This window comes from Lampris incognitus, chromosome 2, assembly GCF_029633865.1.
Source record: "Lampris incognitus isolate fLamInc1 chromosome 2, fLamInc1.hap2, whole genome shotgun sequence".
NCBI lineage: Eukaryota > Metazoa > Chordata > Actinopteri > Lampriformes > Lampridae > Lampris > Lampris incognitus.
The window spans coordinates 13,473,882-13,500,366 of NC_079212.1; the positions used below are offsets into that span (position 1 = coordinate 13,473,882).

General features: G+C 42.1%; 1 protein-coding gene across 1 annotated transcript in view; it reads right to left on the reverse strand.

Annotated features, from left to right (window-relative positions):
- The window catches only part of prpf6 (PRP6 pre-mRNA processing factor 6 homolog (S. cerevisiae)), a 30,000-nt gene extending 4,081 nt beyond the window's left edge, over positions 1–25,919 (reverse strand). Inside the window, exons 1-20 of the mRNA XM_056273426.1 lie at positions 25,707–25,919; positions 24,245–24,407; positions 23,880–23,998; positions 23,649–23,727; positions 21,632–21,808; positions 20,355–20,483; positions 17,621–17,715; positions 17,326–17,482; positions 16,292–16,454; positions 15,099–15,217; positions 14,583–14,801; positions 13,337–13,459; positions 13,095–13,216; positions 10,960–11,098; positions 10,677–10,796; positions 9,662–9,838; positions 7,709–7,842; positions 7,288–7,379; positions 6,690–6,804; positions 3,642–3,768 (exon numbers count right to left, since the gene is read on the reverse strand). Of these exons, the coding sequence (XP_056129401.1) occupies positions 3,642–3,768; positions 6,690–6,804; positions 7,288–7,379; positions 7,709–7,842; positions 9,662–9,838; positions 10,677–10,796; positions 10,960–11,098; positions 13,095–13,216; positions 13,337–13,459; positions 14,583–14,801; positions 15,099–15,217; positions 16,292–16,454; positions 17,326–17,482; positions 17,621–17,715; positions 20,355–20,483; positions 21,632–21,808; positions 23,649–23,727; positions 23,880–23,998; positions 24,245–24,407; positions 25,707–25,903 (2,766 nt within the window). The 5' untranslated portion in view covers positions 25,904–25,919. The remainder of the gene's footprint in view (positions 1–3,641; positions 3,769–6,689; positions 6,805–7,287; positions 7,380–7,708; positions 7,843–9,661; positions 9,839–10,676; positions 10,797–10,959; positions 11,099–13,094; positions 13,217–13,336; positions 13,460–14,582; positions 14,802–15,098; positions 15,218–16,291; positions 16,455–17,325; positions 17,483–17,620; positions 17,716–20,354; positions 20,484–21,631; positions 21,809–23,648; positions 23,728–23,879; positions 23,999–24,244; positions 24,408–25,706) is intronic.
- Between the last annotated feature and the right edge of the window lie 566 nt (positions 25,920–26,485).

Below are 26,485 nucleotides of genomic sequence, written 5' to 3' on the forward strand. Positions count from 1 at the left end.
TGAGTTGATCATTTGAATCAGTTGTGTTGGAGCAGAGAGAGCTCTAAAACATGCAGGACAAGTGGCCCTCCAGGAAAGGTTTGTGAAACGCTGGTCTACACAATGTATTCTTTTTCATACACAATATGTGCAATGTTCAATATACTGCAATCCTATAACCATAAATACTTAAATGTCCAGTCTTCTTTTTTCCACTTTTTTATTCAACTATGTACAGTTAGTTGTTTCCTGCTTATTCAGGCTCAGAGTCCATGTCTCCCACCATGTTAGTGTCACTTGGCCAGCCAGTGTAGTCTAACCCTAACCCTAAACTATAATAAGGCCCTATTCCCCCTGTTGAACCCATGTTAACGCTTGCACCATCTGCTCCAAAAGCACTCATTTTGGATTGGGTGGATCTGCATTTTCAAGCAGCGACTTGATAGTATTTAGGGCTCCTTCTGCATGACTGTGATCAAGTTTGGCCGACCCTACTAGACGGGGTCACAGCTGTTCCATTAGATAAGTGCCTACAGTACACAATAACACTGTCTTTTGCTGAGACATCTGTCCCACAATCAGTTATAACAGAGATGTAATTTTCCTTTAAAGCCTCCTCCAGTACACTGCTTTTCAATTCATCTGCAATGCAGCCTACAAACTCTGCACATGCTGTATCATTATCACGTCTTTGACACATCCACGTCCTCCTTCTTCATCAATAGAACCCGAGAGCTAAACTTTGTGAATGGTATTTCTTCCACTGCAATCATGTAGGCTGTGTTGAATGATATTTTCCATTCCCTAATCCCTTTTTCTGTGACTTTATCACTAGCACGTTGCACTGCTTTCACTATTGGGGTGGCACGACGGGCAGACCGAGCAATGACATAATCCCTAGCGTTCTTGTGGTTTTTTTTTACTGTCACCATGCTTCTTCGCGGTTTCCTTTTTAAAATGACTCGAACTGGTAATGAACTCTGTTTCACAAGTGATCTCTTGTCCTACTTGAGCACAAAATGTGCAGTACATTTTCCCCTTGTCATAATGTAACCCGGCGAACTCTTGTAGCCAGGCTGATTTAAACTGTCTTGTAGGAATGGGAGCCGCAGGGACGGGAGAGGAAGACTCCACTTGCTGCGCTTGGTTATCATCATCCGTAAAGGACTGCACACTGATTGAATCGGGCTGGGATGACTCAAATGTCACTTGAGAACTTTCACTGGTGGAGTTGGTCTCAACATTGTCGACATCTGATGTAGAGGAGGCTGGGTTTGGACAGCCAGGGAATGAGAAAAAGTGATATTTTTTGTTTGCGCATTTCGTTTTCTTGCTAGCTGGCTAACGTTGGCTAACTATGCAGTTGGCTAAATCTAACTTCTAAATTCAAACTCCATCGCACTAAATTAAACACCGTTCATAAAGTGAACACTTCAAATCTTTAACCCGATAAATGTGACGTTACACTATCTTCAACCACTGTCTCTATTCATCTGTACAGCCGAAGCTTCAACCACTGTTGGACAGGAGTGCAGACAAGTTTATGTATTGGAAACTGTACAGGAGTTCATCCAATAGGCCAGGTAGATGCAGGCACGAGAGGAGATGAGAGTTCAGTACACAAACAAAACGTATGGCCATTTCTTTTCTTTTTTCTTTTTTTTTTTTGTTGTTTGTGGGTAATGGTAGGAGGGGGGTAGTGTAACGACCACGGATAACTAGACTTGCAGACCCTTTAGTCAACTGGTTAACGTAGATGCCCATGGTGTGGGAGACCCGGGTTCACGTCCTGGCTGTGGCGGTTCCCGGCTGCCCCCCAAATTCGCTACATTGGTGTCAGAAGTGGGATGGTGAGACAATGAGGCCATCGGAACCACATGTGCCCAGAGGCGTGAGGGGGCTGATATGCAGAAGCATGGGGACGCGTGTCCCGAAAGGAGGGGGGTAGTTAAACATAATGGATGAATAGCCTCGCTAGCCCTTGGCTAATGGGTTTGACCCTTTAGTTGACTGGTTAGTGCAGTCGTCCGTGGTGCGGGTGACCCGGGCTCGCCTCCCAGCTGCAACTGAATTCGCTACATTGGTGTCAGAAGTGGGATGGTAAGATCACGAGGCCATCGGAAGCGCCTGCACCCAGAGGCGTGAGGGAGCTGGTATGCTGAAGCGCAGGGACGCGCTTCCCGAAGGAGGGGGGTAGTGTAAAACGATCACGAATGACTAGACTCACTAGTCCTTGGCTAACGGGTCAGACCCTTTAGTCACCTGGTTAACGTAGTCGCCTGTGGTGCCGGAGACCCGGGTTCGCATCCCGGGCTGTCCCCCAAATTTGCTACATTGGTTTCCTGAAATTTTTATGGTGTCTTACTTCTTTTAAACACAGCTCAATTACCCTTTGTTGACGCTAGTATTTCCACAGTTGCCATAGATCTAAAAATATAAATAATTGGTTACTTGCTTTAACATAAATGATTATATGCTTCTAATGTTTAAATAATTACATATGGATTATAAAGTGTCAATTATGCGAACAATTTTTTCTTTCACATTTCCCCCATTTGAGACTTATAAATCACACTTTCACATACTATCCCTATGACCTGTTGTCAAAGTCCAACAGGCCAGACAGCAAGTCACTTCCTTGTGGCCATAGCAATCATCAAGATGATGACTATCGGGGCATCTAGGTAGCATAGCCATCTATTCTGTTGCTTACCAACATGGGGAACGCCAGTTCGAGTCCACATGTTACCTCCAGCTTGGTCAGTCATCCCTACAGACACAATTGGCCGGGTGTGGGTGAAGCCGGATGTGGGTATGTGTGTTCAGCACAGTGGTGCAGTGGTTAGCGCGGTCACCTCACAGCAAGAAGGTTCTGGGTTCAAGCTCCGGGGTAGTTCAACCTTGGGGGTCGTCCTCTGTGTGGAGTTAGCATGTTCCCTCCATGTCTGCGTGGGTTTCCTCTCACAGTCCAAAAACATGTAGGTCAGGTGAATTGGCCATACTAAATTGCTCCTAGGTATGAATGTGTGTGTGTGTGTGCGTGTGTGCGTGTATGTCGGCCCTGTGTGATGGCCTGGCGGTCTGTCCAGGGTGTCTCCCTGCCTGCCACTCAATGACTGCTGGGATAGGCTCCAGCATCCCCACGACCCTGAGAGCAGGCTAAGCGGTTCGGATAATGGATGGATGTGGGTAATGGTGGCCACTGGCGACTAGCAGAAAGAAAATGGTCGCAAAATTAAAAAGTTAGTTGCATTGGCAACCATTTTAGTCGCCATCTGGAACCCTGTACTGCTGTCTTCTGTTCCTTGTCAACCACCAATGTCCGGCTGGTTAGCCAGCACCTGCTTGTCTGTCTGGAACTTGAAGTCCCACAGGATCTTAGCTCTCCAATACTCAACCACGTTTGGCGGTGTCTCCCATTTGGACTTGGGGACTTCCAGTCTGTATTCAGGACAAATATTCCGGTACACTATACCAGCTCCACTTGGTTATGCCTTTCAGTTTATGCTTTCCCAGCTAGCATTTTACACCCTGCTACTAAGTGCTGGAATTGTTCAGGGGCGTCTTTGCACAGCCTGCATCTTGGGCCTTGTCTGGTGTGGTAAATGTTATATATATATATAGATAGATATCTCACTGATGATAAAAAAAAAAAACTTTACCTCTGTGCCATGCTGCAGTTCAAATTTGTAGAATAAGGCCCAAGCATCTCCTAGGTCTGGCTCAATCTTCACTGTTCTCAGGAACCACTCTCTGGCCTTAGTGATCTTACGCTCACTCCAGAACAACCTAAAACAAGAACATATAAATGCATATGGCGAGACGAAGACACAGGAAAATAAAATTGTTCAATACCACAACAATGCCAATCAACTATCATATCATGAAGTAGACAACAGGGATGAGGAGGATATCATGAGCAAGCCTTCAAAGAACATAATGTCCCCATTTAAAAATTGCAAAGCTCAAAGTGCAGTCTGGCATGTCATAACATGAAAAATTAGTCATCAACAATTCTTGATGATTTTTTTTTAACAGGCCATCAAGTGTTCACTCAGAGTATACGCGGCTGCAGCTAATGCTGCAGGACTTTCAAGCTACAGAACATCCTGCTCTCACTAGTGCACAAGTTTAGAGATGGTGCACAACAATCTTTTAATGAAGTCTGGGTTCAAAAAAGGTTAAACTCCATTAAGGCAGCGTTTCTCAAAGTGTGTGGCCCCCTCCCCTCTGGGGGGCACAGAGGCATGACGGGGGGCATGCGTGTGTGACCGGGGAGGGGGGATTGTAGTACGAAACTACTGTTTTGACGTTGGAATCTTTTTCATGGCGGAACAATCAACAAACCGTTCTTTCATGAGACAGTCTGTAGGTTCACAGAATGGAGTGATATTTGACAGGGATGAAGAGAAAGACAGGTGATGCTTCCGAGACAAACAAGACAAAGTGCTTAGTTGACGCTAATCGACCAAAAACCAAGTTAAGGAAATATGACAATGCCTATCTTGCTCTTGGGTTCACAGTGAATGTGGTGAGAGATGAGGAGAAACCAGTGTGTATTTTATCTCTGAAAACGCTGGCAGCTGGTAGTATGAGACCAAACAAATTACGAAGACACTTAGAGACCTTAAACCCCAGTCACGTCAATAAGCCACTCGAGTTCTTTCAGAGAAAACTTGGTGCATACCGTTAGCAGGAACATTGCTTTGTAAAAGCTGTATCAGTGAACAACAAAGCACTAAAGGCATCATACAAGAAACCACACACAACAGCCGAGGAGCTCATACTTCCCGCGGCTTTAGATATGGTGTCAACTGTTTGATGAGACAAGCGCCGCAAAATTGAAGGCTGTCCCTCTGTCCAATGACAGTTGCAAGATGTATATACAACATTTCAAATGACCTTGAAGAACAACTCATTGAAAAACCGAAAGACAAACATTTCACCTTACAAGTGGATGAGGCTACTGACAGCAATAAAGACTGCTTGTTTATTGCTTATGTTCGCTTTGTCCCATCAGAGTCACTGTGTGAGGATTTGCTGTTTTGCAAGTACGTCCCAAGTAGAGCGACGGCTGATGAGCTCTTTAGGCTTCTTGACTGTTACCTGACAGAACATGGGCTGAAATGGGAGAACTGTGCAGGCATTTGCACAGATGGATGGTGCACAGACCACGGCAGGGAAAACTAAGGGATTGCCGGCACTAATCAAGAGGGTCTCGCCAAATGTGCAATGGACGCAGTGTCATACACAGAGAAGCGCTAGCATTAAGACAGATTAGCCCTGACATAAACAAGGTTTTGACCGATGTTGTTAGCGTCGTCAGTTTCATCAAAACAAGACCCCTGAGAGCGCAGCCATTCTCTGCACTTTGTGAGGAGATGGGAACTGAACATTCAGCTGTGTTGCTTCACAGTGAGGCTAGGTGGCTCTCACGAGGTTAAGTGTCACGAGTCTTTGAGCTCAGAGAGGAAATTCGGGTGTTTCTGGAGGAGCAGCGTATGCATGAAGTTGCAAGCAAGTTTAGTGATGAACAATTTCTGATGAAACTGGCCTATTTCAGCGATATATTTGGAAAGCTGAATGAATTAAATCTTCAGCTTCAAGGCAGAGACGAGCACCTTCCTCACCCGGTAGACAAGATCAGTGCATTCACTCCAAAGCTTGAGATGTCGGGCAGGCGACTTGATCAAGGAAATACTGCTTTCTTTGAGAATCTTAGTGGATTTGTTGAAACCAGTGATTCTGGAGCCACCACAGTGATTTCATGTCTTAAGGAGCACATCTCTTCCCTGAGAGGATTCTTTCAAAAATACTTCCCAAACAACAGTGCTCAGTATGACTGGGTGACAGATCCATTCAATGCAGCAGCATCTGCTGATTTCAGCTCTGCTGAAGAGGACCAGTTCATTGAGATGACATCTGACTCCACCCTGAGGCTTAGATTTACAGCTCAGACACTGAGTGAATTCTGGCTTGGTGCGGAGAGGGAGTATCCACTCATAGGTTGTGGGCATTCTGCTTCCCTTTGCCACATCCTGTCTCTGTGAGATGGGCTTTTCTGCTGTTGCCTCACTTAAAACAAAGCACAGATCGAAGCTCAACATTGAGCATGACTTAAGAGTAGCAGTATCAAGCCTGCAACCTGGTTTTGAAAAGATGTGCAGTGCAAAACTAGAGCTCTCACAAATTAACTTGCTCATTGTTTTTCCCAAATATCTGCATTTGTTCTTTCTTTTTTTTTACACAGATTGGACATTGTTATTGTTCTAGCAAAGTGATTTTTAAATTTTATTTCGTTTTTCTGTTTTTGAAAAAGAGCACAGACTGATGGAGCAATCTAGTGACAAATGTCACAAAAAGAGGTTTGATAAAGTTGAAGTGGGACTTGCGGTTGTTATTTGCACAACAGAAATGACTGAAAAGAAAAGTCAAAGCAATATTTATGATCTTGATGTTATTTAAATAAAGTTGAACTTGGCCCATTTTGTCACCATTTTGTTGAGGCGGGGGGGGGGCATGAAAAATTTTCTTCCTCCAATGGGGGGCATGACAGAAAAAAATTCAAGAACTACTGCATTAAGGTAAGTATAAAAGATAGATAAAGTAGAACATTCAGACAAAGAGAAAAGTAAACAATGAGACGGTTCTTCTCAACGGAAGAGAGGACCATTAGGAGGGAGGACTGGGAGGAAAAAAGACAGTCGTACTTGGCGACAGCCAACAGAACATGGGCGTCGTGTTCACACTTCTTCAAAGCATCCACACTCTTGGTTTTCCTTTGAGGCCTGGCCTCCAGAAAAACTGCCTCAGCCCACAGGATACCTACAATGAAAGGAAAGGGAGGGAAGTGAAGTGGACTGTTGAGATTACAAAGTTGTATCTTTTGTTTATAGTGATCCTAATGATAAGACAGAGGCACAGGTCTGTAGAATAAACACAGGAACATTGCTATCTGGGCACAAGACAGTACAGAGTCAATATCAATGGGTTTAATCAAACCCTCTGAGGTGCTGCCCTACTTTAGGCATCCATGGACACCCAGTGCACATCTAGTTTATCGGTGTCAGATTTAGACAACAGTTATAGCTCAATTCGTTGGCACTTTTATTATTTTGTCATGCTAGAATATGATCACTGACAATTCTTAATGCATGCAAACAATTTTTAGAACTGTCGAGAGAAAAGTAGAAAAATGCAGTTACAGACGCATTCAAATGGCCAGCTGCGGCAGATAAATAATTGCCACTTTCAGAACAAGTGTTGCTTTATTTTAGGATCAGGAAATTTAGTAGCACATTATCTTACCAGAGTTGGGGCACTCCTGTAGTGCTTTGGCCATCAATGTGTTGGCAATGTTCTTCAGTCCTGCCCGGAATTCCAGTCTGACTGACTCCAACCTGCCAAACACAATACACACTGTACGTTATCACATCATCCAAATTTTACATGGATTTGTTTCAGTGTTGCCTTCCAATTTCCAGCTGTAGTGGATGTTGGATTCCATTTGGGTGTCAGCTTGACATCTATTGCTGTTTTGGTTCTAAAATTGGTTTTATGTGAATAACTGAAGATGATAAATGCACTACTAGCACCAATGGTTAGGTGCCTTTTGATTAGATATTATTTATATTTTCCTTTTGATTTGATATTATTTATATTTTCTTTAGCAGAAGTTTTACTCTGTGTGTGTGTGTGTGTGTGAGAGAGAGAGAGAGAGATTTCTCACCATAGCTCAGGGGTCTGTGGGTTTTTCAGTCTGGCCTTTTCCAGGATAGCTCTAGCTCTGGTCAGCTGTCCCACCCTCTCTTCTAGACGAGACAGCAGTAACCACAACGGCATGGAGTGGGGACACTTCTTGAGCTAGAAAAGCAAGAAACAGAAGACATAGATTTTTCCACCCCATTTTTATGCAGAGCAAGATTTGCTGAGAGTTCTTATTCACTCGACAATAATAGTAATGACCTTTGCACTTTTTTTGAGATTTGTTTGAGTGAGAAGGTCCTGTAACCTGGTGCAGTTTTGGAGAAAATGTAAAAAGTGTTTGAATAGTGAATGTTTTATTATGAACACGCATTTATTATGCAATTGAAATTTCCAATAAAGAAAAGTTACAACAGTTTTTGTGTATGCTGTCAATCATGGGCGACATTACGGGGGGGGGGCAAGGGGGAACTCACAAAGAATAATTAAAATAATATATCACATCACGTAATTTAAAAATATACAAATATTATTTGCTGTAATTACACCTACGAGCAGCTGGGGGCAATGTAGCGAACCATGTTATCTAGCTATGGTAGGCTAATTGAAAATGTCCAAACGCGGTAACACGATAAGTTATTTTACAAAGAAAACAAAAATCAATCGGGCTGAAGAGAATGAAAATGAAGAATCGCGTCAGGACGATGATGTGTCTCTCACAGAGACAGGCAACATTTCAGAGCAACCTCTGCGAGAAGTGGACAATGCAGAGATGCAGGTTCAGCAGCGAGAAGCAGGCAATGCCGTGGTGTTACAACCTGCAGCTCCAGATCCTGTCCTTGGTGTAGGAAACTGTTTGAATTTCGGGGAGAACGGCCCCTACCAACCTACTCTGTTATTCCCAGCAACAGGAGGGAGGAGATTTGGAAAGGAATGGTATGTTACCTACCCGTGGCTTGAGTACAGCCCCGCCCGCCGCTGATCAGGCATTCTGTTACTCATGCCGCGCATTTAGCGTTGCTGGCCACAATAAAGAAGAAACATTTCGAACGGTGGAACACAGTGATGTCTATTCTTATCATTTCTATTCCTGTCCGAAACATTGGCAACGTTTTGCAACGTTCCAAATGTTGTTGTGAAAAGGGACGTGTAGGACTACGTTTTTTTAAAAGCGATCCTCGGTATGCATAATTTTGCAGCAAAGGTAAAAAAAGTAAATGTGTTAAAGTTTTGTCACTTATTTGAAATACAAATTTGACATTGAAACCGCATGTTTTGTTTATTGCACACTAGTTATACTTTTACATTGATACAATTATGTGATTAGAAAAAAATCTTTGCCCCCCCCCCCCCAATTTTGGGACCCAAATGTCGCCCATGCTGTCAATTATATTTGGTTGAAGAAAAAAAAAAGAAAAAGAAAAAAAATCGGCCAAAATCGGACTTTACAACAAAACAAAAAAAAATCTGAAATCGGAATTGGCCAAAAATATTGCAATCGGTGCATCTCTACTTAAAACTTTTTTTAATGTGTTTAACATGACGACTCCACCTTGGCGAGCTTGGGCTTATCACCAGGTTGTTCCAGAGTGCTAGGGGTCCAAACTGATATTGTTCAATAAGCTGTAGTCTTCAAATTAGAGTGGCATGAGGATTTTCAGGCTATGCTTAGGCCCACAGAATGTTCAGAACTCAGATATAGATTGGACCTAGCCCAAGACTTAAAAGTGATCACTAAAAATCTTAAATCAATCTTTGAATGAACAAGTGGCTGGTGAGGTAAAGCTAAAATTTGGGCTCTATGCCATCTCTTCAGGGTGTATTTTCTGCTACAGGTTCATAAAAATTCAATCTGACCCAAAAATTGCCCGGTTGAGCTTTTCTAGTTTTTCAGCTAGTCCCTTTGTCTTTATGGTTGTCAATTTCAAGGCAGGCAGACATCCCTCCCACAAATACCCCCCCATCTCCTCATCCTTACCCCCTGGTTGTAAGCCTCTCTGGCCTTGTCCATGTTTTCACACTGCTCCTCTATCTGGCCCCTCATCATCCAGAGTTTTGGGAAGTCCTCGTAGTGCTTCAGGGCTTCAGTACACAGCTCTTGGGCCGCTTCAATGTTCCCCAGCACCCACTCCAGCTTCACAGACTTCATGAACACCTGTACAAATCCCACACGTGTATGCCTTCACTATATGTGTAGTGCTTAATTTTAGGAGAAAGGACATTTCTCATTTTACAGTAAATAATGAATTCTGTAAACATGTTAAGATATATTGATATATACTCACATTTAGTGTTCATGAGGCCTACTTACACACTTCAAATAACCTTTGAACTTTGAATTGTATCACAAACCAAAACTTCCTAGGATATCGCCTGAATGCCTAACTGCTTCATTAATGTCACATCTTGGATGACATGGCAATCAACTGTAAATTAAAACTGTCTACCCAGACCAAGAAATAAAGTATTGGGAAATAGCAGGCTACCAAAAGGAATGTAGCACAGGTTGTCAGATCCTGGCAACAGTACTTTTACTAACTGCCTGGCAAGCCTGGGCCTGGGAGAGAGTGTTAGTAGAGGACACCGTGAATATTATGCACCATTACCTCCCAAACGGTTTGAGCTTTAGAGCAGGGGAGATCAAAGCCTCTTGAAAACTTGCTGTATCACTTGGCCATCAAGTCAACTCTAAACCTATATCAGAGTCCCAGCCACACTATCACTCACTGGAACAAAAACAAACTGCCAAATTTGTACCACTACAGAGGATCAAGGTGGGACAGCCGAAAGGCTGAAGAGATGTTCAACTTCTCTTGAGTCTTATGCAGTTTTTAAAAAACCTCTGCTGCCAAATGTGAGAGGTTTTAAGTGAGCTTGGGGACAAAATACCAATGTAATTCAGTACTTTCAACACCCAAGATTTAATACTGGATAAGCCAGAATGGAAGATGAGTTATGTATATGATTAGCATCAGACACACACACACACTCACCCTGGCAGTGGGAGCACTGCTGCGAGCCTTAGCCAGGAGTCGACGAGCTCTCTCATACTCATTATTTTCAGACTCCAGCTTGACAGCAGCCAGCCAGATCTCCTCGCTGTTAGGGTTGGCCTGGACAAATTAAAAAAGGAGGAGAGAGAGAGAAAGAGAAAAATAGAAATTGAGAGAGAGAGAGAGATTTGAGACCAAGCCAAATGTCTAAGTGGACAGTCTAAAACCTCTAGAGATCTGAAATGTGAACACTGTAACGATAAGAATGATTGCTTCTTGTGACCTGGAAGGCCAGTGCAAGGATGCTTCTGGCTGCAGGCACGTCCTCAGCCAACCATTTGGACTTGGCCCCCATCAACCACAGGACCTCTGCCTTGGGACAGTGAGCCACTGCCCTCTGGAGCAGAGCCTCCAAAGACTCCCTGAGAGACAATTCAAAAAAACATTAAACAGGAATGGAGAGGAGCGTTTGGTGGAGAAGAAGAAATAAAAGGAAACAGTATCAGATCATGAAAGAGCGGGTCTTGATATGGTGATCAATCACTGACAATAAGGTTAGCTGTTTCAAGTACAACACAATCATCCAGGAAACTAAGATAAGTAGTTAATACTACAGATAAAGCATTGCTGATGCCAAATGAAACGCCAAACTCAATTCCATAAGGCCACATGACAAGTAACAAACAGGCTTCAGTAAAAAGAAATTTCTATATAACTAAAGGACTAAAAAGCATGTCAACGCAGCAGAGGTAAAATGTGAACCTCATCTAATTCAAATGACTTTTTAGCTAATCATAGGCATTATGACTGGTATAAAGTTTTATACTATACTGATATGAAAGAAGCATTTGAATAATTTTCAGCTGTTTTTAATCAACATTTCAGGCAGGCATGCTCCATTTAAAAGTCTTGAGAATTAAAGATAGGTGCAGTCCCTGTGACTGATGTCCCTGGTTTTCCGTTGACCTAGCTGAAGCCATACAAGAAGGGAATATGGCCTGGGCAAAAGCTAGACACACTAGTGGGGTTTCCATCAAGCCAGTTTTTTGTGTTAATTTGATGTTTGGAATGGGAAAAGACTGAATGGAAACGCCTAAATAAATAAATAAACCCCAAATATCGCAAAAACATTGATATGCTCGCTTTAAGTGGTTTTTGATTTTGTTGAAAAAGAGTTCATGTGCTAAATGGCTGTCCAAAGTAACGGGAAGTGCAGAAGAGAGGTGAAGAAGAGAGTGCAGGCAGGGTGGAGTGGGTGGAGAAGAGTGTCAGGAGTTATTTGCGACAGAAGGGTACCAGCAAGAGCAAAAGGGAAGGTTTACAAGATGGTTGTGAGACCAGCTATGTTATATGGTTTGGAAGACAGTGGCACTGACAAAAAGACAGGAGGCGGCAGAGTTGAAGATGCTAAGATTTTCATTCTGAGTGATGAAGAAGGACAGGATTAGGAACGAGTATACTAGAGAGACAGCTCAAGTTGGACTGTTTGGAGACAAAGCAAGAGGCAAGATTGAGATGGTTTGGAGTGTGGATGAGAGATGCTGGGTATATTGGGAGAAGGATGCTGAATATGGAGCTGCCAGGGAAGAGGAAAAGAGGAAGGCCAAAGAGGAGGTTTATGGATGTGGTGAGGGAGGACATGCAGGTGGCAGGTGTGACAGAGGACGACGCATCTAGGACAGGAAGAAATGGAAACGGATGATCCGCTGTGGCGACCCCTAACGGGAGCAGCCGAAAGTAGTAGTTAGTACATAACAACACAAAAACAGAAACGAAACACAGACATATTAAATAAATTAAGTTTGCTTTATTAATCCCCTTGGGGAAATTAATTTACTTCAAAAGGAGCAGTGGGCTGCCGCCTTCATGCTGCGCCCGGGGACCAACTCCAGTTCTTTTCCCATTGCCTTGGTCAGGGGCAATGACAGGAGTATAAACCCTAACATTCATGTTTCTTTCTTTCTTTCTTTTTTTTTTTTTAATCGCAATTACAAAAACAAATTATGCAGCAGCACAGTTGTCCAGGTCACCAACAGAGCAGCGGCACTGAGCCTACACTTGAGATGAACATTTATAGCGGTATAGTTATTGGCAAAATAGACAGCTGTTGCTTTCAATCGCTTCATTTCTGCAGATTTCGTATTTGAAAATCTCATTCATTATGTCAAGAAGCCAGGCTTTCCTCCATTGCTTTCTGTGACTACCCTGCCTATTATAAAAACATTAGGCTTTCTTTGAATCCCTTATCTGAAAATGAATTTTTTAATTAGGTTTTTGCTACTGATCCGAGGAAGTCCACCGGAGCTGACCAACTTAATTCTAAACTATTGCAACTTGCTACAACCTGCATAAATAAAGGTTAAGTAAATGAGTAAAAGACTTCTGGGAGGAAAAGCTACCGTGAAATGGACTGTTTACCTGGTACCATGGTTTTTCTCAAAGTAGGCAGCTCTTAGCCACACACTCTTCTTACTGGGGAACACCTGTAAAGCGTGTGCATAGATGGCTCTGGCACACTCCAAGGCCCCATGGGACACACACTGAAATTTAGCAAACAAACATATCAGTTAAGTCTAAACCAGCTGGGAAAGGTGTATGGCATAATGGCTTCTTCAGGTATCAAGACACTGTGGCTGGCCTGTGAAAAATAAAACATTTACACTCTCTGCATCCTCCATCCAGGTGTGTTTGCAGTCTTCCTCCTCGATACCAATTCCTATGACAGCCCTTATCACCGCTTGACAGGTGGCCACGCTGCCTGCCTTGTCACACTCCTCTGCATCCTGCAGGAAAGGAAAACATGTGAGGGCAGGCATAACTGACGATAGCGTGAATACCAGAGAAAGAGCATGAATTCACAAGCTTATTCATTATCAATTTTTATCAAGCTACAGTACTGCTAGTTCTACATGAACGATCATCTTTTTAGCCTGCCGGCTGTCTTAGCTTAGCTACCTTGTTAATGTCAGCCTAGCTAGTACACTTTCACGTCATCTACTACAACAACTTGAAAGAATTTAGCTGCTACATAATCATCACCAGCCATTTGAAATACACAATAGCTGTATGTGTAAATATGTAATAGCTACCAGCCAAGTAGTTAGATTAACCAGCTCTGTAATACAGTACATTCACAATTTGGATGTTTTATTCACAGAAAACAAGGCCATGGTGATCTCTGCTGACTCTGATAGCATCATAGGAGTCTTCTGAAGAGTCTCCTCCCAAGAAGAGGAAGAAAACAAGGAGACCCAAGACTAGCCACAAATGGCGACACTAACTAAAACAAGACCAAGCTAAAGTACGTTGAATGAACTGAAAAAGTCTAGGAAGCTCATTCCCATCCACTATAAGTAAGATCAGAGAGTACGTGGTGGATCTCTACAGCTGACCAAGAGGCATGCTGGAGCCACTTGAAAGACAGTGATGGATTGTCCCTGTGATTTGTCTGTAAAAATATGTTTGGCCACATCCTTCAAGATAATAATCACAAAGGAGCACAGTTTACATCCGTAGATGTCCCCCGTTTTATAAACAACTAAGTGATGGCTTTGTGAGGCAGACTACTAAGGGACAGCCCTGAAATAAACAAAACACCAGTTACAGTATGGGATTGTGCTGTATTGTGGCCAAATGTAAAAAGAGCATAGAGCTTTGCCAAAGTATACAGGCCACTCATCAGGGCCGAATACTATTACACATTACAACAGGGGAGCGGAAAAGGAGGTAGAGGTCATTATTTTTTTGTCATAGCACTGAGGAAGCAGAGATCTCTAACAGTTATACTTAAAACTGTGTCTAAAATAAAGGGGGGAAAACCCCAATATTTTTATATCGTATCACCACATTGTATTATCTTTAATAAAATATGAATTATCTTCATGAAATCCAAATGCATGTACACACCTGTATCCACTGTTCTCTGTTGATCTCTACACCGTTGGCACGTAGGGAAGTGATCGCTCTGTCTATGATCTTGTCCACCATTTGAGTGTTACCATTTGCCTCCTCCAGTTTGGCAGCAGTGATCCAGATATGGCGATCTGTAGGGATGTTTTCTCGTGCTTTGTTTAGGACACGGCGGGCATTCTCATACGTCTCTAACCGAGCCAAAGCCAACCACAGCTTAGGAAGGCATGAAGAGAAACAGAGAGACATCACAGAAAGTTGAATCAGTTCATCTGGACAACGTTTATTGAGAAAAACGTTTCATCCCTCATCTAAGTGACTTCTTCAGTTTTGACTTACTCCAAGTATCCCCACCTTGCAGTCAGTTGAGATTTTTACTCTGCATTTTATTATTAATTCCCTATAGCCTTTTATAACTAATTCCCGGACAATGCATTTACACATCAGTGTAAATGCATTGTCAGGGAATTAGCATTGGTTTGAGAAGTTGGGATGTGTGCTGTATGGGAGTACCTCCACACTAGTAGGGCAACATTCCACAGCTCTGCTCAGCATGATCCTGGCATCCTCTGGCTCCTCCAGCTCCACGGCTGTCTTCCACAAACGCACTGACTTGGACACATTCTCCAAGGCTGTGTAGGGGAAATTTTTAAACTACAATTTGCTATTAAGTCATTTAGCTGGTACGCTTAACCACAGCAAACTACAGTTAGTGAGCAGGTTCAATGAAACAAACAGGGGACTGGACCTAAGACCTTTCTCCCCTACTAACCATTAGGCCAAGCCTGCCACTGTTATTACACTACTATTACCATCATCATCATCAGGTCGAGTATCCTCGGATGAGGCTACTCAACCTCATGATGATGATGTTATTATTACCAATGATGATGTTACTATTACCTGATGATGATGAATACTACTATTACCAATAAGAATGAATAAGTACACCAGAATCCTCATTCACAATACCAATCAAAATTCTACACAGCTACAAATAAAAAAAAGAGACATGGTAAATGGATTGCAATTATATGGGAGCATTGAATGCTTTGCACGACACATACAAAAAACAGTTCAGCGTTTCTCAGAGGCACAGTGTGATGGTATCTAGGAAGGCAATGTGTCGGTGTATTGAGGCAAAGTAGACCGGCAGATCAGACATGGCGGGACGGATTGCGCTCTTTCACAGAGGAAGCTTGATATCCATTTCTGTCAGTGGGGTATGCTGCTGGGAATAGGCTGGTGGGTGCAATGGCTGGTCTTATGTAACCCAAGGCACTGACACCACCGTGCATAGAGTACAATAAGTGTCTGGCCTGGAAAGGCGGAGCCATTGAAACAGCTGCCAAATGTCCCCCTTATGAAATCTTGTTGATGACAGTATTGGATGTCGGGTCGCAGTATATTCTGCGTGGGCGCTTTTATGAGACAACTGACATATTCAGACCAGTTTTGTATCACTGTTCACAGTACAAGTCAGTTTCTTTCTTTTGGATGGAAAAGGGCTCCGTCTTCTCACAGTTGGGGCAGAGCCACAACTTGGCTGTTAATAACAGGAATGCAAGTTTACAAAATGCCTTTGTGCTCAGTGCTTTTTCAGAAATCGACGTGTTAAAGACGACAAGGTAATATTACTGAGATGATTTTTTTCCCCTGGTCATTTGTATGCATTTATTTTTTTTAAGATTACTTTACAGCCTTACCCTTTCTGAGTACTCGTTTCTTGGCCCTGACGTCTGTTTCAAGCTCTGCAGCTCTGATGTAGATGCGGACAGACTGGGGTAGGTGGCGTACGGCCTGGGCTACCACAGCTTTGGCTGTGTCGCCCGGCTGGAGCCTGGCTGCCTCAAGCCACACATCCTCACTCTGGAGGACAGAGAGAGAAAGCAAACATCAGTGGGAGATAAGGACTATTTTCCCCCCCTTACAAATACCCTACTTAATATAACTGTTATTATCATTCATAGCGGCCTTAACACTGGAACGACCAAGACGGTCATTATGACCGTTCTGGATTTTCAAAGTTTAATAACTTTGTGGGGGGATACAGACCTGCCGCTCCTCGAATGCTCCTAAAATTGCATAATTTGCATTAAAATTAGTTTTAGATCAATTGCACACAAAAAAAGTTATAAGATCTAACTAAAACGACTATGACCGGTCAAAATGACCACACGTAATTTGCGCATGATCGTGCACATCAAAAAAGAAAGAAAGAAAAAAAACTAGCATTCTCCAGTGCAGAGTAATACTCTAAACTTGATTTCTGATTAAATTCAACATGTCTGGTTACAGACGCCATTTCAGACGCACCATGACTACCACCGAGGCGTTGCAGTATTTACAGGGGTTAGACAGCAGACATTTTAACTCATTTGAAAAATAGTATTAAAGTTGCTAAAATGTTAATCTTGGTGTTAGTTAGTTTCTTAACAGACATACTAACATATGTGATGCATTAACATCTCAATTGGGTATTTATCTTGACAGAATATAGTTTAAAAACCGGCCATCAATTTGATCGCCCATGTTCGTTTTAGGTAGGAGTGAAATCCTGGTCATTCTGTTGTTAAAATGTTGAGTAAAGCATAGACACTTGGCATCCATCTATTGATAAAATAAAATGGAGCAAAGTATCCAACTGCAAAATACTTGTTTCCCCCTTCCTCTTAATACTGGATAATGCTGCACATTTTAAACATGGCCCTTGTACAACTCCGTGTCTTTAAGCTGGTACCTTGGGACACATTTCTGTGCCCTTCATGATGAGGTTCCTGGCGACCTGCAGCTTGCCAGTCACCTCCTCTAGCCTGGCAGAAGCAATCCAGGCAGGTGGGTGGTGTGGATTTGTTTCCCTTACTGATTTCAGCAGTAGGCGAGCTTTCTTGATATCACTAGACAGGCAAAGCCAAAGAGACACTGTCAGACACACGGGTGAATTTGTACATTACACTGTAAAAATGCAGATAGGTTTCCTGTGTCTACATGTAACTACCTCTACCTTAGGCCACAGACTGCTGTGATTGTCTCACCTGATGTCTCCTCCATGCGTAGGAATCATGGAGTTGAGGTCTGTAAGATAACCCTTAGGATCCACCACCGTCTGTCCACTGACTGAGTCAGACACCTGGGAAAGGAGGGCAATCCCAGATGTCCATGTGAAAGGAGAGTCCAAATAGTACAAAGATTAACTCTAATCTAAAGGTATTTTAACACTGTATAGTTTATTGCCATTTTCATACTTATTTCCATTTTTAGATATGAAGTACCATATGATCTTAACTTCTAATTCACTCACTCATAATCTGACATTTAGTCTTGCGTTTAACTGTAGCCTCTATGTAGATTTATGGCAAAATATATTTCTTTCTGCACTCTCACCACTATTTGCCATTTGACTCTTCATTACATTCAAACACTTGGTATTGCTAAAAACATGATTCATATGAGCAAAATTTAGCTCTACTGAACTTGTACAAATATATCAATCAAATGTATCAGCAGCTACAATCTCAAAGTAAAGCATCGAATCGGGATATTATGTAAATGCAGAGTTCACACAGTTTTCCACCAGTGGTTTTCAACATTAAAAATTGCCCCAGAAGAGGGGAATTTGAACACTATATCATATGAAAGTGTGCCTATATTTCAAATACTGTATATGAGACAATTTATTCTCAACAACTTTTGCAAGCCATATTTTGCACTTGTCCATTTGAAGCCACTGCCTGTTGAAGCTGTACTTGTCTGGTATGCTGTCGATAAGATAGAAAAGCTAGCCAACGGAGACTTGCATTAACATACTGAGACAAACTGTTGCATGGACACAAACTACAGATTTTTTTAAAGCGCCGTCACAGTGGTTCCCCCCGCTGTTAGCTTCTTTTTTTTTTAATTCGTGAATCATTCTTTAATAGAGTTGATGCGGTTTAAGTCAGATTTCCGTAACGTTACAAAATTATGATTTTCTGTAACTTTTCCGGGACCTTGAAATTGTATTTTCAAATTTTACTCACTTTTCCAGGTTTTTCATGACAGTAAAAACCCCATAAATTATATACAATGTCACTTAGTCAACTTAATATGTGATGTTAATACTAGGCTTACTTTCAATTTCAAACTAGACTAGAAGAGTGCACTCAGTAGAGTGCAGACCTCTGCCAGGGGTATCTTCCTTCTCCGGTGCGCGGACTTGGCAACAAACCACCCCTTTTTTCGCCGACTGGTAGAAGGGGAAAATACGGAGGCACTGCCTGCGTATCTCCCCTTCTCCAGTGCTCAGACTTGGGTGAAAAACCAGCCGAGGAGTTAGCACTCAATTGCGATATAAAACAGGTTTTCCAAAGGCTCTGAATCAACATAACCATGAGAGGTCCTTGATAAGAGAGCCATAACTGTGCACAAAAATTATTAGGCTGACAGGCCTAGTAGTATGAGAGATTAGCAGCGGACAGATACATGCACACACGAACAGAAAAACCAGCATTTTTCCTGCCATAAGACTTTTGAGCAGCACCCACATCAATTGAACAGGAAATATGGGGGGGGGGGGTTAATATGCAGCACTCAAGCTAAAAAAAAGTACTTTGAGTGGTCGGTAGACTAGAAAAGCGCTATATAAAATGCAGTGCATTTACCTAAAAAAAATGTTGCCTGTTAGTCTGTGGATACACCCTCCTAGGCAGACCCTCACATGAATGCAACCAATTCTAACACGAAGTCGCGCTTTCAATCAATCAATCAAGTTGTATTTTTGCTATGTGACCATTTTGGTCTAACCCTAGCCCTGTCTTTATTTTCATAATATAATAAAGCTGGGTACATCGTTTATGCACGCGCATGCACGACTTGCATCTATGATTGACTCAGGCAGCGACAAGAATATGCAACACTTTCTGTTTTGACTGCAACCTAGAGGAAGTTGTTCCTTTATAACGTTCCCATTTTTTGGATTATCAAAAATTCTTTTGATAACTTTGATCATATCGCTACCCGATCTGAATCAACCGTAGATGTGAGTCACACGAGCATAAACGGTTTACCCAACTTCATTATATTATGAAAATAAAGACAGAGGTTATTATTTTTGGTTCATCCAGTGTTGCTCCAGTTCTCCTGTACTGAGATCAGCAGTGAATGATTTGCTGACTTGCAAAATATGATCAACTTCTCGTTTACTTTCAAGACTCATACCCGAATACGTAATGTTTTGACACTGTCACTGCCCAATCTAAGTCAAACATGCACATGCGCGACTCACATCTACGGTTGACTCAGATCAGGCAATGACAGAGATTAGCGTTGGTCGAGCAAGCTAGAGAGTGAATGAAGAGGGAGTGGTGGTAGCGAGAACCAATATTTTTCAAAAGTTTTCAATCACCACAACCATGAGAGGTTCTTGATCATACAGTCGTAACTGTTCACAAAAATATTAGGATGATAGGTCCAGTAGTATGCAAGATTAGCTGCGGAGAGATACACAAACACACACACACACACACACACACAGACAGACAGACAGACACAGACAGACACACACGCACACACACACACGACCAAATGCAATAAACTCTCCAGGCTACCGCCCGGTGGAGGAAACCATGATCCTGTATGATTCTATTCACAACAAAGTCACACAACAATTGTGCTTGGCATCTATGACCCAATGTGCCCTTGTTCCACTACCCAAGTAGTTGGGGGGGGGGGGGGGTTAAAAGTGAACGTCAAAGTCCAACTGCTAATAAAGGTGGATGGGGCATTAGCTACCTGGCTGAGCCTCATATCCATCAGCGTGTTCCTGGCCTGGCCAATTTTCCTCATGTCCAGCTCTCCTGTCCCTGGGGTCATCAGGCCAGGGGTCATACTTCCTGGATAGGGGGTGTTCAGACCACCCAACTAGTGGGGAGAGAGGAGATGCACTGTTAGTGAAATGAAGAGTGGCAGTTTCCCCCTGAGAAAAAGTGGTGGAAAGGCCCTATGAAATAGCATTGAGATCATGTAACATAAAACATGATACTAAAGTGAAAAAATTTAACTCTAGTCAGGTAGTAGGTGCAGGGAGGCCCACTATGACAACACTATAGTCATAAAAAAATTACAGGAGAAGGGTTATGGCTAGGGTTGGGTATTGTTTGGAATTCACCGATTCCAATTCTCAGATTTTCACATTATAGTTCCAATTCTTATTCGTTTGAGATAAAAGAAACCGAAACATTTCAAAAGCAAAAAAACTACCTTTTTTCTTAGCAGATGTTAAGATGCTAAAATCGTCAACAATAACAACTCCAATAACTCCAACTCCTCCCCTCTGGTAAGTGCTACAGAGCACTGTACACCAAAATAATCATATAAAAACAGTTTCTTTCCATGGGCTGTCATTTAAATGAACGTTTAACATGGTCAAATAATTCCAACCATTTTGTACATACTGTACATTGTATGTATACTGGTATGCTCTGTCATGTCCATCTGCCTCAGGCATGTATGTAAGTAACCTGCTAACATTTATTTCAGCATCTTTGATATATTCTGAGAACCATTGCACTTTATCACCTCTTTTTCACCTGTATATAGTCAATACTTGTGTATATAGCTGAAGATTGTTGTGTTGCTGTGTTGTTATTCTATGTGAAGTACACTGTGCGAGCCACAAAACCGGAGTCAAATTCCATGTATGTCCACACCTGCATCGCCAATAAACTTAATTCAGATAACTTATCTTCCCTTTCATTTGGTAAAAAAATAAATAAAAAAAATACACCAAAATGAATAAAAATACCATCCTTTTTAGAAGTGAATTTAAAGCTGACATTTCTTAATGAATACATGGGCTCTTGGAAATATGAAACCGGTTCCACTGCCATGTTTCTCAATACTGAATGATTGTTATGGCAGTTATGGCACCAGCTGGGCCAATTGGAGGAGTGACTTGGTGGGTCACTCAGGTTTACCATGGCTATGACTGACTCCTGCTGGTACATGCTGAAACTACAGCATGTGTACAATTGAGAGAAGACTAATGTTGTGCATGTGTAAATACTGACCCCTTGCAGTGGGTCCACTGTGGTGTGGTTCTCTCCAGACTGGAGATGTTTGGAGAAGAAGCTGTCGGGGACAGGTGTGAGTTTCTCATGGCGAGGGTTCCTTTGGCGCTTGTTCCTGGCGTCGCCCACCTCAGGGATACTCAACCACTCCTCCTCAGACACCTCTGCCAGCTTCCTCTGCACAAGGGAGGAAGATGGCAAATGGGCTTACAGACATGCAAGTGACAATTGGAAAAATAAAACAAAGTAAAAATGCATCAGAGCAGGAAGTGGGGTAACTGCATATTATACATAACTCAATATGTGTGTACAGAGTCTAGGCAGAAGTCCTTGTAGAGACCAAAGACAATAAACCTAAGTTGTATGTTAGTCAGCAATAAAAGATTTTGGACTGAAAGGACAGGATTACGTTTGATGCCGATTTTTTTTAGAATTTCCATCTTGGGCTTTTATGATATGCTCTTACCCAGTGTGACATACACGATGAATGCAGTGTTTGATCCAGAGGGATCATTATGAAACGTCAGGGAGTTATTAAAAAAGAAGCAAATTTGAACTTCAATTATCATGTCTTTTCCATTGTTGATTATAATAGTGACTGGAAAAAAAACCCCATCCTTAATGGTTTCTGTTCATTTTTGTGGCTTGGTTTTTGTGCCATTAAAATGGGACATTTGCTGCCTTTTCTTGGCCCCTTGATAAGGCAATACAGTGTTGACCATGTATATACCAACACGGAGATATTTTCATCAGGCTATTTCAAGTTGTTAAGCAATATATATATATATTTTCAGTTATTTGACAGCATCCTTGTGTGTCTAAACCCATAAAAATTCATTGCCTATATGTTTAGCATGTTATTGAGAAGCATCATTTTATTGTTACGCCATGGTAACACTGTATTTTTGTGGAGAAGACATTTGTCACAGAGGGGCTTGAAACTCAGCACTGGTGTCAGCCTTGCTGTGACAATGTGCTGCGTGAGCTCTGAAATTTCCTTTCCATCTGATGTGTGACTGCAGCGTTACTGTGGCACCATCTGATCCAAACCCTAACGGTCTGTGTACATTCATGCCATTTCTCTAAACTTTACGCCTTTCTCTACTATCTGTCCATTATCTGTTTCTTTTCTGCGGCCTCAACTGCTGAATGCTCTGAAAAAGTTAATTGCATCACCCTCAGATTGAACGAACAATAACACTTAAGCAACAAAGAACGCTTAAATTTTTCCCCCCCATGTCATTCTGGGGGCGGGGGTAAATCGGGCCCATGCATCAATTTCTAACGGGTCATTTATGAATTCTTTAAAGGAGCAAATGAGACTATGACGGGGCTTGAAACAATTACTGTAAATACAATTGTAAAACAAGTTTTAATTGCACCTGACTACTACTACTACTTTCGGCTGCTCCCATTAGTGGTCGCCACAGCGGATCATCCGTTTCCATTTCTTCCTGTCTTCCTGTGTACCTACGAGTATTCATGTACGCTAGAAATGTAACGGGTACAGAACTAGCAACGAGGCATAAGAGGAAAGTAGCCAAATTAAAAATAAAAGGGGGGAAAGGGACACGTTTCTGGCTGGGAGCAACTCTGGCACTCTCAGCACTAAATGATGCCAATATACTATTGAGCATCATATGGCTTGGAGCACTTCATCATGAAATGCTATTCATCTGTCTTTCCATGATAACCTTGGGGAAATATTTGGTTTGTTTAGTGGTAGATAGGGGCTTCAATTGGTTAGTTTACCTACTTGCATGTTTTCGACAACACCCCTCCCCCATTCCTTAAATGAGCACTCTAGCTGACAGATGGTGAAGGGGGCAGCCTTGGTATCTGACTGGGTACAACGGCATCAAGAAGGCTACTATGTAAAATATCACCCAAAATAATGATGAACAAGTATTGTTCTGTGCTGCCCCTTGCCAGTTACAACCATAATGACTGCCTTTACTGCCAATGCCTTTGCCTGACACTGGTTGGGGGGCAGGTTTTTGGTGCATCTTCACCTTACCTTTAAATCTGAAAACTGCTGCTGGATTTTTGGTCGCTCCATACGGTACTTCTCAATCTCCTCCTTTTCCCTCAACTCTCTGTAAAACACTTTCACTTAGGAAGTACACACATAATTGTACATAGAAAATTAAGGAGGTTTCAAAATTGGATATGCTTTCAAAAACTCAGTTACACAAAGCATACCCTATCTCCTGGCACTGTTAGAAATATTCTAGTTTTCGAATTTTACCTTCTCTCTTTGCGTCTCTCATCCATCCTTTTGTCCAGTGCAGCATATATGGCATCTGCTTCTTCATCATCTTTCTCATAGGGCCCACTGGAGAACAAGCTACCCGCATAGCCATTAAACTGTTGGAAATAATGCAGCAAGTTGTGATTATCATATGCAAAAGTTAACATGAATATCACCAAAACAATCAGCCCCCTCTTTATTCACTTATAAGCGTTTAGGGTGTCTAGAAAGGCGCTATATAAATGTAATGATTATTATTATTATTATTATACTACAGGTGAATAACTTCCATCCATCCTTGCAAACACCACCACATCTGAAGACCTTGTGACCGGAGCTAGAATGATTCCCTCAATGCGCACCTCATCATAATTGGTATCGTTCAGGTCTTCGTCATCATCATCCTGGTTCTTTTTCATTTGATCACCAACAGTCCTCTTTCCTGGGGGTGCATGGCGGTCATCCACTGGGTCGTTGGCATCACGGGCAGGACCAATATCAGATCGTGTGGTGAAACCAGTAGCACTTAAAAGAAGTAATAAACAGTGTTCAACAAATAAGATAGAGGTAAACAGAACAACAGATAAGTACGGGGAAAGTGAAAGTTGATTTGAGCCCCTTTTCCAGTGGTAAAAAATGACATAATAGAGACAATAGGCCTCATCCATCAATCGTTCTTATGTACAAATTCATTCTTACACACCCATGGATTTTTTTTTAAATCTCTCAAAATTGTCTGACAGTCAGAAGCAAAGCGTAGTGGTTATTGGTGATTCCTTCCCCCCAACATCTATTGTCTACTTCTTGCAACAAGCAATCCCCAAGGCATGCAAAGACATCAGTGTTAGCCAACTGATGTCCAAATTCAGGGGTTACCCAGGTTCTACACTGGTCTCTGAGACAAACTTCAAGGCCTATAAATTCCATGGGTGTGTAAGAACAAATTACGTAGGAATGATTGATGAATGACGTCCAATGAGAGTTTGAGGAGGGATTGAGGAGACAGCCATAATCTGAGATACAAACCCATGGTGGGCGAAAAAACTGACCGATGCAGTGGTGAACAAAGTCAATCCTAAATCATTTAAATGTGTTCCTTGGTTTGGAATAAAAAAAAGTGACTGTGACGTCAAAGTGACAACACCTTCCTGCATAACTTTGAAAGCATTATCTACAGGAGATGAGCCAGTATTGCAATCAAGGAACAAGACTATACCTTCTTTTATACTAATTAGTTTGTTAAATGTATCAAAAATGAATAACGCAATATCTGTCCATAGTTTAGAGGAATAAGAACAATTAAAGGATACATGTAAAAGTTTCTTCTTCTGTGTTACAGAATGAACATTTCTCTGAGATTGCTGCTTTAAATCTGATAAAAATGTGTAACATGGGTAATATTTATGTAGCATCTTCAAGGGAATTTCTTTGACTTTATTGGGTATGAGGAACTTGTTGGACTCAGACCATATATTTTCGTTGACAGCCACTGGGAAAGATAGCTTTCAAACTGCAATGTAAAAAAAACAACTGTACATGATAAAAAATGAATAAGTAAATAAAATATATAAAAAAACATTCCTGCATAACTTTCATTAGCATTAACAAAATGGTACTAGTTTGGGCCCCAACTAAATAGGAGATTCCAGTGAGCTGCAATTAAAATATTACAAGATGACTTACACCTTCGTCGCCGAACACACGTGGCTTATTCTAATTAGTTTTGCTAGATTAGATTTCGAAAATCACATCTTTACTGGCTAACTAGCGCGCTATGCTAACTAATGGCAAAGTACATGCTGATTTGAGCGCTGGCTAGCTTACCCTCTGCCGAGACCGGGAACATAGCCCAGCGGGGCGGGCATTCCCAGGAACGGCTTCTTTTTTTTCCCCATGAGCGGGGAGGCGAGGGGCATAATCGGGGGGCCCCCGGCGGCCCCAGCAGCCCCGGCGGCCCCGGCGCCTCCTGCACCCGCTTTCGAAACAACTTTGGACATCGGTTTACCCGGAGCGCCGGACATCGTTGCCCCACGAACGGACGCCATTCTATTCCGGATGAACAACAATCGCACTTCCGTGTCACTCTTGAGCCTTCCCTTCTAGAAGTATCTCATTCTGCAACAGCGCCCTCCAGAGGCGAGTTTAGATGATCATTACTCTTAAAAAAAAATTTTTCTGCTTAATCTAAAACGAGGACTAAATTAAAGGACATTTATTCGGCTACGGTTCACCAGTAGTTGTAAGAGTCAGGTCATATTTGGGAGTATATGTACAATATTCTATCACATTACTTGTCTTACGTAATAGCCACACGAGGGCACTATGTCAATACAAAATAAGTACTCAAAGGCACGTGATTTAATATTGGCAGTAGGATTTGAAATTTGGGCTTGACTCATTTAACGCAACCAGTAAGCGCTTGGTGCTCAATTCATTTCTTATTTCCACCTATCGGAAAGTGTCTTAATGGGACCAGCCACACGTATTGACGCAAAGTTGCCATGAGGATTACATATTGCCACATTTGATAAAGTTTCCTCCTCTCATCAGGGCATTAACAGTTTTTGTACATTAAAACAGACTAATATCCACTCTAAGGTGAA